Source organism: Argiope bruennichi, chromosome X1 (genome assembly GCF_947563725.1).
Source record: "Argiope bruennichi chromosome X1, qqArgBrue1.1, whole genome shotgun sequence".
In the NCBI taxonomy this organism is placed as follows: domain Eukaryota; kingdom Metazoa; phylum Arthropoda; class Arachnida; order Araneae; family Araneidae; genus Argiope; species Argiope bruennichi.
In genome coordinates this window covers 83,913,033-83,928,514 of record NC_079162.1, presented here as the reverse complement: position 1 = coordinate 83,928,514, position 15,482 = coordinate 83,913,033, and the positions used below count along the sequence as shown (strand labels likewise).

Here is a 15,482-nt window from a genome sequence, read left to right as displayed (position 1 = left end):
ATGGACATTTTTTAAAAACATTAAATCGCAACAGAGTTTCACAACCGAAATGCGTTTTGTCAATCGATTCCTCTGAGAGACAGTAGCTTAGTTATATCCCAAGAATGGAAGTCTCCAGTAGCTGAACGATCCACTGTCAAAAACGTAAAGGAATTAAAAACACCTGGTGTGACTTTCATCCTCTTACTGCATGGAAATGCTCGACTGTATTTTCTTTTCAGATATTCTATCTTTTCTTTTATACAGTCTTCCGCTTATAACAGAGTTAATCTCTTTCAAGCTATTATTTAGCTTGTATTTACAATGAAAAACATTGTAACAAAAAGTCGGTAAACATACAACAAAAGTTGTTCGTGAAAAGTTAATTTATTAAATTTAAAATTTTGGTTCTTGGTATGTAAATATATATACAAAATCAAATCAACTTTGTATTAAAAAAATTCGAATCCACAGACATGTTTTGTTTTTTTTTCACAAATTTTATTAAAAAAATTTCATCCCATAATTGTTAAAATTTAAGTTTTATATACTGATTATGATAACGTTAGTCGCTTTTAAAAATACATTTTATCGAAACGTAAATGTAACAGAACCATAAAAAGTAGTTAAAATGTAGTTAATGCTCAGTTCTTCATCAAAAATGCGGTAGCATGGTGACAGAGCTTCATTATATTTTATCATAAATCAAACAATTTCACGTTGGTGTGGAATAGAAATTTTAAATGTAGGACGGTAGCTTATTGTAATCAGAATGTTTATCTCATAAATCAACTAAAAAACAATTCTAATATGACAGTTAATGTTATATGAGTGATATATGGTCAGATTCTTGGTTCTATAAAAGAATAAAATCTCGAAACACTACACAAATACAACTAAAAAACAATTCTAATATGACAGTTAATGTTATATGAGTGATATATGGTCAGATTCTTGGTTCTATAAAAGAATAAAATCTCGAAACACTACACAAATACAACTAAAAAACAATTCTAATATGACAGTTAATGTTATATGAGTGATATATGGTCAGATTCTTGGTTCTATAAAAGAATAAAATCTCGAAACACTACACAAATACAACTAAAAAACAATTCTAATATGACAGTTAATGTTATATGAGTGATATATGGTCAGATTCTTGGTTCTATAAAAGAATAAAATCTCGAAACACTACACAAATACAACTAAAAAACAATTCTAATATGACAGTTAATGTTATATGAGTGATATATGGTCAGATTCTTGGTTCTATAAAAGAATAAAACCTCGAAACACTACACAAATACAAAATGAATTAGTTATCAAATATGTAAATCTTTATTCTAATGTTCATTTGGTGATTCCAAATATAAAAGTTGATTTAATACAGGGTTCTCAAATTTCGAATTACCCCACCAAATGGATCAGCGTAGCATATTATAAAGATCATGAAAAAACTCGTAGCAACTTTTTGTTTCAAATTCTTACTTTTTTTGTAATCAAAACTAATTATCTTGATTTTAAAACTAATTATCTTGATTTTAAATATTCTTAAATGTTATGTATAACTGAAGACGTGGCGAGATGAGAGTAAGAGGTGTGATGCACCCTCTCTCCGCTGATTTTTTCTTGAATGGGCAAATTTTGATTATTAGTTGTCAATATTTGAAGGTATAACCAAACATGATATTTTATTCTGCACGTCGATGAATATAGGTGAATGTAACTAAGATGGTAAAAAAATTACAGTGAAATTTTACTTCTGAAGTCGTAACATTTTTGTAAAATATGTTCTGAAATTTTATGAAAATAAAAACTTGTTACTTCTGCGACAGTGGGAAAACTGTGTTTGCATTGCGAAGCAAATACCAATTCTATTTCATGGGAATATAATACTCGTATTCGATAAAATCAGTTTTTAAACATGGATTCAAAAATGAGTTATTTTTATATAGGTGAGCAGATAATTTACATTATTATTTCAGATATATATATAGATTCTATGGAGTTTGCACATATCAAATCACATGATCTATACGATTAATTGTAAATAATGATGATGCTAGAGACAAAAAAAAAAAAAAAAAAAATGAAAGACAAATAATTGCATGAGAATTCTTAATCTTAACGAGTTAACAAATTCTGACTGAAAAAAAAATCAACCAAGAAATTCTTTAAATATATCATACATGATTTTTAGTTAACAAATGTCATTTCTATTTCCTTTAAACTGCAAAATTTTTTCGCATTGCTTTTGTACCACTTGTTGGACCACAACACGAAAAACTAAACGAATTTTCGTTTAAAAAAAACTAAATTTCAGACTAAAACTAATTACTGAACCGTAGTTAGAAAAATAATAGAAATAATCAGATAGCACAGGTTCAATACAAGCCGTGGACATATTGAAAATGCTAAATTGGAGCTTATAGGAAGTTATTGACTGTTGATTATTGACGATAATTATTGATTAAGAGATTAAAGATGTCCTGGACGTCAGCTTTGAAAAACACTTTAATGGAAAATGCTTATTTAATCTTTTTAATGTCAGAAAACAAAAATATCATCATTACTATCTTCCTTAGATTCTTAAAAATATTTCAAGTATTTTCAAAGGATTCTATTTACAATTAAATAGAAAATAATTAAATCAAATTCATCAATGATTTGATTTTTCTCTCTAGGTCTTTGAATTTTCTATTAAAATAATGTCAAAATATTATAAATATATCGAAAATGTTTTGAGTAATTCTGTATATAAACTAAACTTGTATTCATTTCTGAATTGTTTTTGTTATTTAAAAATATCCAAACACCGAGTTTTCAATTATCGTAAGAGAATTATTTTTAAACTCCTTAATTCCCTCGAAAAAATAAAAAATCATCAAAATAGTAATAATCTAGCTAGTATGCTTGTTATAATTCGAAAAAATATATTCTAAAATCATCAATGTTTGAACTCGTTATTTTTTCGTTTCAAACAAAGAGAAATAATTATTCAAATTAATCAGTGAAATCGATGCAGAATCTCATTTCAGAATTTTTTTCAGAAGTATAAAAATATTTACAAGTGAAATTATAAATGCTTCTAAATTCAATAAGAAATGCTTAAATAGCGTAAATATTTAAAAAGTAAGCTTCAAATTCTGAAATGTTTCATCTCCAACTTTCAAAACTTCCGTTCTCATTTTAACACCAGTTTTATTTTCAGAATTTTGTAAAATATAATTCAGCTCATCGAGGTTGATTTCATTCAAACTTAAATGAAAGCAAGTTGGATTAATTAATTAATATTAATTATTCCCTCTTTTCTTTGATAGGTATAGTAATCAATTTGACATTCGTGATGCTGTAAAGAAATACTCTTTCTATTATTGGTCATAAAAATAAGCTGTATCTTAATAGATTTTTTTTTCATTATCATTCATGATTAAAAAAAAAACATTATTTGTTTGACAGAATAATTTTCAAGTTTTTTGCTCTACTCCGGGCTCATTTCTGAGATGTTTGATAGTATAAGATACATCAATAGATTTTATATGCAGAATATTCTTTCAATTTTCAATTAAAATTGATAGAAATTGATATAATGTTTCACAGTGTGCGACTTCGAATTAGACATCGTGAATATATATATATATATTTTTGATTCGGTAACATTCATCTCACGAGTTGGTATTTTTACTACCCCACCCCCTATCCAAAGCTACACCCCTATGTATTTGTTTTTTATTGAATTTCAATTTACTTATGGCTTAACGCTTAGTTAACTACTGCTCGAACACTTCGCCTTATTAATTTAGATGGTGTTTTTCAAAAATTATATACAATATCGAAAAATATTTATTGTGATGCAGGTTTCTTATCTCGTTTTATTTTTCATGCGTTCTAATTATTTCTTCACAAAAATCATCTGCTTTAAAATAAATTAGAATAAATAAAGATATAGTTGAAAATTTTTAAAATTTCTCGGTTCAGATTTTAATTCTTGTTGATCTTTCCCCTCCCCCCCTTTTTTTTTTAGTTATTACAGAAATTTTTTGCTCCCCAAAATTATTTCCTAGATGTTGGTTTATTTGGAAAGTCTTTCTAGTAATTTTTATGATCAGATGCTATTTCTAAGGAAAAAAAAAAAAGGGGGGGGGGACGAACCTAAGGTTATCGACAAACGCATTTTGGGAGATTTGGGCGGGCAAAACAGCTAAAAATAATAATTAAAAAAAAACACATATGCGGATATGCGCGTTCCTCGATTCTGATTTCGTGATCCAGTAGATGACGTAGCTGGTGATAGCCAATCAGTGACAGCCGCAGCACTTCCCGCTAGAGTGCGTTGTGATCATGTTTACTTATGAACACAGCTGTGCCAGAGGTATGGCTCGCAGAATAACATGGCTCGTAATGGATGGTGCTCACAAAAAGCTAGTTTGTTTTGGTTTCTTACAGCATGCATCGCGCTATGTGGACTACCGGAATGTGCTTTTTCAAAATTCATGCATTCGAATCGGTTCATCCCTATGGCTCATCGAGCGAAACATAATGCAAATGCTACATTGTCTAGTAGCCAAACAGTTACAATTCATTTAGAAGGTGTTGACCTCCACACTAATTCATTATTAGCAATCACTAGAGAAGAAGGAAAGTTTGGAAGTCCATGCAATGAGTCGTATTTTGTTATGAAAGATATTCCTGTTCTGAGCGCTGACGGATCCTCCGGAGACATCGAAGTGAATGAAGCACTCCACGCGGAACTGAGACTCACCTCATGGCATCTCTGCCTTCGTCAACAAACTCCGAAAAACGGCCAGTGGACACACATAGGAAAATATGAAAGATATCCATTATCTTATGAAAGACGAAGTGATAGTAGCAAGTAAGTATTCCAACCTTTTATTCTAGTTATTGATATCTGTATTTAACTGTCTTGGTGATTATTGATTTGTGCATTAAGTCCTGTTTCCCTGCAGAGGTCATCTTTCATTAGTAATGATAATAAAATATGAATGTCATTCATCAGATTGAAACATCTTACCTAATGATCCGCTCAAAAAATTTAATACTTTAATCCCAATGCACCAGAAAAAGTTTACAAGTTTTTAAAGGTATAATTTGAGGATTGTTGTCTCAATTTGTGAAGATTCAGTTTTGAATCAGAAAGATCATGTTCAAATCCATCTAAAAAATTATATGAGTAAATCGCAAATGTTTACATTATATGTGAAGAGAAACTAAAAGTATTTGAGTCTAAAGAAATTATATGATGCTATTATTCAAAGCACACTTGTAGGTTAAAGCACATTTGTAGGTGGAAATGATAATTATTTTTGTAATTAATAGTATGAAATTTTGATTACCTTTATTATTTCTTCTGCTTGTCAGTAAAATAAGGTAATTTATTGTTTTTGTTTTCCTTGTTCTGCATCTCTGATTTATTTGTATAAATATATCAAAGCATACACTTATTCTTTCCTGTAAGTTTGCAATACTCTCAGCTTTGTGATTACTAAAATTTTATATTTTGTTTTGCTATGCAATTTGCATTAGTTAGGACTAAAGTATTGTGAGCATTGCTTGTCAAATATATATTTAGTATTCTTACATATTTCAGTAAATAAAGGTTATTGAATAACTAAAATGAATTATTTGCCTTTAATCTTTGAATTCATTTGCTGCATGAATATATAATACTTAGTAAAAAACACCTGGTAAAATAAAAAGCTTTCATAAGTTATTGGTCTTAAAAGCTTAATTTTTTAGTTTTAAATACTTGCTATAATGGATTTTTTTTAATTCTTAGTAAATTACTGAAAGTATTAAAAGTATTAATTTTTTTGTTGTTGATTTATGATTAATTAGTTTGCATCCACAGATTTAAATTTTGCTATACTTTGTATTAGAAACTGATGGCATAATCATTTTATAATTATGGGAAAAAAATTACCTAGTTTTAGCTATGATATTTTTGCAGAGTTATTTTGGTTTCTTCATTTTATCATTATGTTATGTTTGGCATGTAAAAGAAGAAATATAAATCAAGGATTCATATATTCTTTTCTTTTTGATCACGTTTGAAATTGCAATTCAGAAGGAAATGTTCTTTGGGAAACTAAACTGAATTCCATTTATAGATTTTTGATTTATTGATATTATTTTGAGAAGTGTATCAATTATTGATAATGTGCTTACTTAGCTTTTTTTTATTTGCCATTGCTTAGGTTAAAGGGATGAAATTATGTGGAATATTTGTGATGATTCAAGTATTCATTCAGACTTGTCAATTCTCGTTACAGTATAAATTTTAAAATTAATTGAAAAACATGTTTTTTTTTTATTGACTTTCAGATAGACATTCTTAGCTAAAAGATGTAGATTTTTAGAGTTTGATGTCTAAAGTATTTGAGTGACAAATTTACAGTTCTTTTTGATACAAAATAGAATTTTGAAAATTTTGATGTTAAAGCAGAAGGTCAAGATTTTATTAAAACTAGAATATAAAGGCTTTTTCTGAAGAAATATGATGAAAACTAGTTTTATCCCAAAAGTTCTAATATCTATTCAAACCTTTTCACTTGGTTTCTAATCTTGAAGATTTTAATAATATTCAAAACATGTATTTATTAGGATCTTGGGTAGTTAATTCATAACTTGTCAGTATATGCTCCCTTCTGTATTTTTATAGTTTATTTATAAGTTTGACTTAACAGATGATATACATTATTTTATTTTATTTGAGATAACACCATTAGAGATTTTTCTTAAAGAAATTCATTTTAATGTTATGGGTTTCTGGAATAAATTTAATTCATTGGGCTCATTGGATGCTTCTGCATTGTTAGTTATATATTTCTGAAAAGAAATTTAAATATGATTTTTCCTATTTAACTGAAAGAAATAATTCTTCATTACTTATCTATTTTTAAAAATTTAGTATTGAAAGCAGTAAGAAATATGTTTTTTTTCTTTTGGAATTTCACATTGAAATAAATCAGAATTTATGCAGTACATCATGGATTGATACTACAAACTTCCCTAATTTTAAAAGTATAATAAAGGATATTTTTGTGTTTGAATCCAATTTTATATCTATTAAATTTTAAATTGATTTCAATCTAAAATATGTTTCTCCTTATTTTTAAACCATAAATATAAATAAACGATTTAAAAATATTGCATATTAAAATGAAATTTACATTTTTTTTTCTGCCTTTTTAGTTATGGCTGGAGTTATGCACTTTTAATGTTGCATACCTTTAGCTATAGTTCAATATATTTATGATTAACATTGCCAAATCCTTTTTTTTATTAGGAGAAAAGGGAATCCCCCCCCCCTTCAATCACGACATATCTTTTAAGCATATAGTGTTTAAATGGCTGTTTATTAGTTTCTGCTGTAAAAATTTTTAAAAATATATTTGTATCTTAAATCAAGATTTGCTCTCTTCTAAGAAAAATGCACCTTTGTTTGCAGTTTGGCTATTCAAATTAAGAATTGCAATTTCAATGAAAATTTACTACTTGTGTTTCTTGATAAATCATCCAATTTACTGCTTGTGCTTCTTCAAATATATTGCTTCTTGATCAAATCTTTCAAGAAGCAACCAAATAAAAGAATTCTGCATTCATTGAATAATTGCCTCATGCTTGATGGGCATATAAGTTAGAAATAATTAAAATGTTAAGTTATTTAATTAAATAAGTTAATAGTAATGAGTTTTTTAAAAATTAATTCATATTGTATTTGAAGTTATCATTTAGAAATTTACAATAGTATTTGTGAAATTCTTGATACGGAAGGTATTTTATACATTTATTTAATATAATAGCTTTTCTAAGTAGTTGTGATACCAAAGTGTCCTCCTGTAAAACTAATATATTCTATATATGTCAATAAAGCTGAACAAAGATTTTCATTATTTCAAAGTTTTTCCCTTTTTAGCTACTGTAGGTTTGAGGGTTAGCTTTATGTTGTTGTTTTTTTTCTCTCCCAGTTGAAACTAAGCATATATTCATTTTATTTTCTTTTAAATGCAGCATACTCTCTTGCATTTCTATTGTAACCTCTTTTGCCTATAAACCAAAATTCATATTTCTTCAATTTTTTTTTTTTGCACTCTATTGGTTATTTTAACTTTCATCCTTTATTTATATTTTAGGATTATTATCTGCATGTGCATGCACTTATATTAATTCAAAAGAATTTTCCATCCTACTTTTTATGGGTTTTGAGGTAAAAGTGTCAAAAAATTGTCACTGGGGAGACATTTGCCCATGTCTATGCCATGCTGCAACTATGTTGCATTTTTGATTCATCGAGTTTGGCAATATCTAATTTGAGTTTTTACCTCAATTCATTGTGAGATTAGAGGTAGGTACTAGTCCTAAATATTTAGAAATCTCTTCATTGAAACATAATTCTGTATACGTTTAAATTGTTCTAAATTATAAGTATTCAATGGCATTTAAAACAAGCATTATCAACTTTCAACAATTGTTTTTAATATTCTGTCTTTATATAATGATTATTTAATGTTATGTTACTTTGTAGATGTATATAACCAATTTTTCATTGCTTGATTTAAAAAAAAATTATGGATTCTTATATAAGCTTTTAACAGGATAACTAGTATAGCCATCATATATATGTTTATTTATTTAGGAATTTAATTTAATTGGGAAATACAAAGCTCAACTTATTTCATGAATTCTCAATGGTTTAATAACTGAATACTGCATAGCATGATTTTCCAAAGAGGGATGATAATTTTTTGGTTAGAGATACTAAACTGGGTTTTTGCTTTATGTGAGTTTATTCTTTTAAATAGGTTTTGTAATTTAAAATATGGAAGATTTTAATCACAAAATAATTTTATGAATTCTTTTAGCATTTTTTTAACTGGATAACCCAAGTAGCATGCATAAAATGGTATCTTCTTTATTGTTATCTATTTTATTCAATCAGGAAATGTAAATTTTATTTTATTGCATATGTTATAAATAATTCAGTAATTTATTATTTCCTCTTTGCATGATTTTTTAGTTATTTATATTTATTGGATAAAAATTATATATTTGGATTTAAGTAAATAAATGAAACAGTTTTCCATTGTAATATTAATAATATGCTTCAAAAGAAGGGGAAAAAAATTTCCAATTCCTTGTTAATTCCATTCTTGTAAAAAGCCCTCAGTGTAATCAAGCAGGACATTTTGTTATTTATATGTGAAAGTATTGAATTATAATACTTGAATTAAAAAAGAAATTTACATCACAGAATATAACTTTTTTGACAGTAGTAAATTAAAATTTTTTTTCTAATTTTGTACATGTACTGGTTGTTGCAATATATTTTTCCATATAATCTCGCAATAAAAAAGAACAATTCTGTAACAAGCTTTATTATAAGAGTATTTAATCTCATAAGCATTCATAATTATTTTATGAAGCTTAATATGGTATCTGATTTTTAAAAATCTTCCCATGTAATTTGTAATTTCATTTAATAGAATCATAATTTAGCAATAATAGAATCATTTTTTGGTGTTACTATATTAATTGTATAGATTAAAATTGAAAATAAAAATTGTTTCTCTGAATCATAATAGATTTTAATTTGCAAGGATCAGTGCCTTTCGTAGAATTTGGTTAGCATTTGTCATCTGTGCCTTATTTGCCATATATTATTTTTATAGCGTTCATTCTGAATGCTTTATTCATTGATCTACAGAACCACGCTTTCTCACTTACTCAATTGATCGCTATTTGGTTTAGACACAAATGAGCATTACGTCTGTCAATATCGAATGTTTATCTTAGAGCAAAAAAATAAAAAGAAAGCAGGTGGTTCTGCATTATCCTATTTACATAGGCAGCTCTAATTTCCGAATCTGTTATAAACCGAGCAATTGAAGAAAAAATGTATCAAGAAGTAGAATTTCTAATTACAAGGTGATGGGAATATTTAGTTTCTGGTTGTATGAAGCGTGGTTTCCACTGATTAAGATTCTCAGGCATATTAGAAACGACTGAAAGATTTTAAAAATAATACATTTTTTTCCCTAGTTCATTTCTTATAAATGTTGCCCTTTTATATCATTAATATATTACTGTGAGTGAAGTGCTCATACGTACATGAAATATGGGCTCGCATGTTAAAGTGAACAAGAGGATTTCATAATTGAAAAGATATTCATATAATGGCCTTCAAATTTCAAGGCTATCGCACGCAAGCGTAGTTGTTGACGCAAAATGTCTAGTTTGCTGATTTTTTTTTTTTGAAAAAAAAATCTATTGCGAATAAGTATTGTTTTAAATTGTGAGATTAAATAATTTTTCATTTCAAACTAAAGTAGCTGCCTTGAGATGTGTAAAAATTGCATCATAATCAATTGCAGTTTCAAAATTTGCTATTTTTAATATATATTGATAGTTAAAAAAAATTGTAATTCAAAATTACCTTTTTAAATGCACAGTTTTGTAAGACTTATTTAGTTTCTTGACGTGGATTTAATTAGTTACCCACATGTGGATATCTATGATAATATTTCTTTTCACATTTTTGCAAATTATAATGGTTTCACCACAAATAATGACGATTGACGTCATTATTAGTTATCTTTTAATTCTTAATATTCGCGTTTGTAATAAGATAATTCATAAAATGTTTCTCTTATTTTACATTTTTATAAATAACACCGATAGCTTAAGGTATGTGATTACGTTCGAGATGAATTTTTTGAAAAAAATCGAAAATAGATATATTTTTCATTATTTGGCTAAAAATTAACCTTTGAAACCAAAATATATCGGTTATAGTATTTAAACGTATGTAAACGTATATAAAAATCATTGTATCATCCCGAAATATGGACTTATAAATAAAATTCTAACGGTTTTATAAAGATATCAGCTCAAACAGTAAGAATATTAAATAAATAATTAAAAAAACATAATGTCCCCGAAAATGACTTTTCAACATAGTCACCTATCTTAAATGATTCTTTGTTGAAGAACTACAGTTGGTCACTTAAAAGCGTATTCAAAGTAAATCGAAACGTTTATACTCCCTTCAATTTCATCCTTTCAAATAATAATTTGATGCCACTTCAGAAGACATTTTATATATTAGACGATGCGTGGAAACATGAGTTCGGAAACGACGATCTGTAATTATAATGCATGTTTAAATTACATATGAAACAGTATAAATTTTTTAAAAATCGGATCTTTAATGATTTTGATGTTATTTAAAGTGCACCAATAACACCGCTGATTGAATGGTCAATTTCCGCATCTTGTGACACATGACAGGCATATTAAATTTCATAGGATTGATGAGTTTCTGTTCTTTTCCGTGTTCTAGTGAGTTTGCTTTGTTTCCCTTTAATTTCAGGAAAATGTTATTCTGTTTTTCAAGTTTTCTGTCTTTAACTGGAATGAATCATATTATCTCTATCATATATGAGTTTAATCTTATTGTAATTTTGAATTCCATTACACTTGCTATTATTTTATAATGTACGAATTCCTGGACAGTTTTCTTAAACGTTTCGGAAATAATACTCTGAAAAAGTTTGAATATTATAATTTAAGTGCGTAAAGATCATTGCATTGTTTTATTAAATAAAGTATTCGTGTTCTAAAGCAGTGATTCCCATAATGTGCACCGCAGCACTCTGGAGAGCCTCATTTACGCGTAATTAAAAATTTCCACGCAAAAGACTTCCCCTTCCCTAAAAACTGTGAGCTTTTATTGACTCTTTAATGAAGGCATTTCCACCTTCCCTTTTTATTTCATTTTCAAAACCCAAGTTCAATTCAACCTCCTCTAATATATTAATTCATTCAAGTAATGTCACATAAATGTATGCACGATTCATGTTATACTATTTATTCGTTAACGAATAACCTTTTCTCCATTCGCATTCTTCGGGATTAACTGAGTTTTCAAAGTAAACTTAACGAAATATCTTTTATACCTGAACAGAAAAAACCACCCTACGTTTAGAGAACACAATTTGTTTAAGCAGCGCAATCGAAACACGGGGAAAGATTAAAACCACCATTCAATTTCCGAAATGTAATTGCCAACGCGGTAGAATTTCTGTTATGTATATAAGAAAAGTATTACGGTATCCCATTTCCTATTAGGTTTGAGAAATAGAAGCTGCATTTTGATGTAACAGTGCTACCAAACTAAAGTTTGTCGAAGTTACTATGTATGATTGATTATTCATATGTATGTTACCTTCAGTGTATGAAGTTCAGGCATTCTAAGGAATGTCTAAGCAAGGCATGAAATATATTTTAGTTTAATAATTTTTACTTTTGCAAGAGAATGTATATACTACCCAGGCGTGGCAACGAATGTTAAATAATTTTTCAGCAAAAAATGAAGGAAAGCCCATTATTTGAAAAAAGCATTAAAAAAAAAAAGCAAGACCCCCACCCTCAGCAATGAAAAATAAATATATAAATTATGTTGAAAATATTTAAAATTCCCTCTGATGATTTTAACACTTTCTTTTATGCAATAGTTGTTTTGATGGTTTTCAAATCCTTGATCCTGGGAACTTCACTCATTATTCTATTACTGTATAATTTTACTAATTGCTTTTTTTTTACATAATAGACTAACTATTTATTAACTATTTCGGGTTTAATTATAAGTAAAAACAATGAATGGAAATACTTTATATAAAAATAATTAATTTAAAGTAAACATTCGAGATATAAATTTGTGTAATAATGTAAAAATGGTAATATTTTTGGGATTATTTTAAATGAAACCGTCTCTCTTTTCTCTTTTTTTATGAATAAGTAATGTAAGATTAAATCCCAGATTAGCGTTTGTTTTAAAGAAATAGCAGTGGGGCCATTACAGAGAAAAATTAAGCGAATGAAATATTAAAAAATGATTTCTTCTATTTTTTGACGCTGACTTATTTGTAAGTACGCATATTTTTGTTAACTATTTCTTGACTCCCCGGTTTTGAAAACTTAATCCACATAACGTACCTTCCTATTCAGTTTAAATCCTCCATTCACAAATTTTCTTTTATATTTAAAATTAGTATTTTTAAAAAGATATTTTATTTGTATTATTATTTAATTGTTGGTCTAAGAAAATTTATAATTGAATTTCCTAAATTGCGTCAAGTCTTTTCTATATATCATTAAATAAATATAAGCATATGTTCTATAATCATTTTCACTACCCTAAATTTTGAAAATAATTATATGATTCTCGCTTTCTTGACCAATAAAAGTATTCAATTTAAAATAACTCTCACATTTTTTAGAACTCATGTCAAAATGATTTTAACAGCGAATTTTGCTTCCAAAGTTTTTTGAATTAGATTTGGCGATTTTGAGATTTGTTCCTGTATAAATTTTGGCCATCTTAATTTCGATAATCATTCCCAATTAATGCGTTCATTTTTATTATTTTTGGAAAACATTTTTTTAAGTTTAAAAATTATTCAAAAATATAAAATGCCACATAATCGTTATACTGCATCGGATTGCTTTATGGTATCCATTGATACAAAATCGTTTCAATGAATGAATGCTCGTATTTGTTACATTCAAATGTTCTTTCAAACAGTTGATCTTTGTCACATTTTTTTTTTTTTTTTCCATTTCTTCCAGAGCAATTTTTTCAGTGTTGTCAATTAAAATTGAATCTTATGAATGAAGGAACTTGTCAAGATTCCATGTTCAATGATGCGTTTCAGATACCTGATATGCAGATTTGATTGCATTTTGAATTTCGAGAAATGATGAAGGAAAAAAATACGAATACGCATGCTAAAGCAGCTTTAAATGTTTATTAAGATCGATGCGACCAGATTTTTTTTTATTTCATTACTCTAAAGAATGTTCTGTAGATAATCGAACATAGATTGTAAACTGAACATATAAACGTCTCGTGAACCTCAAAACGTGAGCCTTAGTCGACTAATGTTTCTTATTTTGTAAACTTGTTATTCTGCAACTTGGGGAAAAAAATGAACCCAAAATTTAGATAATCATCTTAATAACGCTTTTTTTATGCGCTTAAAGTTTTGTTTTATAAGAATATTTCCTGCTTATCATTGTAAAATTATTATAACTGAAACAACGTTAAACTTAATCGTCAATTAAAGGACATTTTTTCATTCAACTTTCTCGGTTCAGTCTCCCAAAAATCCACCTAAAGGATACCTAAAGCAAATGGGCGCAATAGCATCTGCAATTTAATTTTTCAACAGCAAAGTTAAAATATCAGGAAAGATTAATCAAAATCCTGATATACAATTAGACAAATTAGTATAATAAATTGTAACATGAAAATAAAATCTGTGATCTTGCGTCACCACAATAGAATCAAAGATAAATTTACGTGAAAACTGAATTAAATGAGATTTCCACTGCGTAAAATTGTTCAGATCTGATATCATTTTTTTAACATCAAAACTAGTGAAAAATTTATCAATTGACAAGATTCTTTGCTTATCGTAACGTGTGAAAAAAAATCAATGCAGTTTATTTATTTTAGATCTACTGTTGTGTTATTTATTTGTTTATTTCCCACGACGATCCAGCTAACTCAAATGGCGTAAAGCTTCCAAGGCGTTCGACAATTGAGGGGGGGGGATTGGAATAACAAGGATTGACGTTTGGGTGCAATTAAAATGGCAATTTTTACACACGTTTTCTCTTTATAAAAAATAGTATTTAACTTTGAAAAATAAAGGCACTACGCGCTTCTGTATTTCTTAAAGAGGAAAATTGTTCACGTAGTTTTATAGAGATGCAAATGAAAAACTTCTTTTGGAGAAGCTTTGGAATTTTGGGAAGTTTTGTTTTAGCCAAGTGACCCTGGCTTCATCCTAGATGTGCAATTAAACGATAACAATAGATTGGAATCGTTTCAAAGTTTATTTCGCGTCCGATGTAGATTAGCTTGGAGACATTACAAAATATATTTGGCTCATAAATGTTTCCTCAACTGAAAAAAGTCTTATTCCCGCATTAATCATTTAGAGATGGGTAAAAAAAAAAAAAAAAAAAGTCATTCAGCATTTATAATAAAATTAGTGTTTTAAGTTTTCAGAACATGAAAATTGAAACCCCATCCTTTAACAAATTCATCAGTTTCTCTCGCAATCTTTCAAGTGCCGTTTAATTTTACATTTTGTGATTTCATTGTATGTATTGGTGGTAAAATTAGTTCATTTATATAGATAATTAGCGATATAAAAGTGTACAGGGAGCGTATGTTAGTGAAACATTAAAAATTATTACATATCTCAAAATGTTTTATTTTAAAAATATTTCTCGAAATTTGATTCAATTGTTTTACGAACAAAATCATTTAATAAAATTTCTGAAATTCTTTAGTTTGGAACCCTTTGAATTTGTAAAATCAGACACAGATTTCCGTTGTGGATTAGTATTATATGTATAAAAATAATTTCCTCTTCTGTAAATGTTAATCTCTGTTGTAACTTCTGAAGGGG

At 27.6% G+C, this 15,482-nt stretch overlaps 1 protein-coding gene across 2 annotated transcripts in view; it reads left to right on the top strand.

Annotated features, from left to right (window-relative positions):
* Positions 1 to 4,368: 4,368 nt before the first annotated feature.
* The window catches only part of LOC129958407 (unextended protein-like), a 70,365-nt gene continuing 59,251 nt past the window's right edge, over positions 4,369 to 15,482 (top strand). For both annotated transcript variants that reach the window (XM_056070887.1, XM_056070886.1), the window contains exon 1: positions 4,369 to 4,855. In XM_056070887.1, coding sequence (XP_055926862.1) covers positions 4,374 to 4,855 — 482 coding nt within the window. In that variant the 5' untranslated portion in view covers positions 4,369 to 4,373. The remainder of the gene's footprint in view (positions 4,856 to 15,482) is intronic.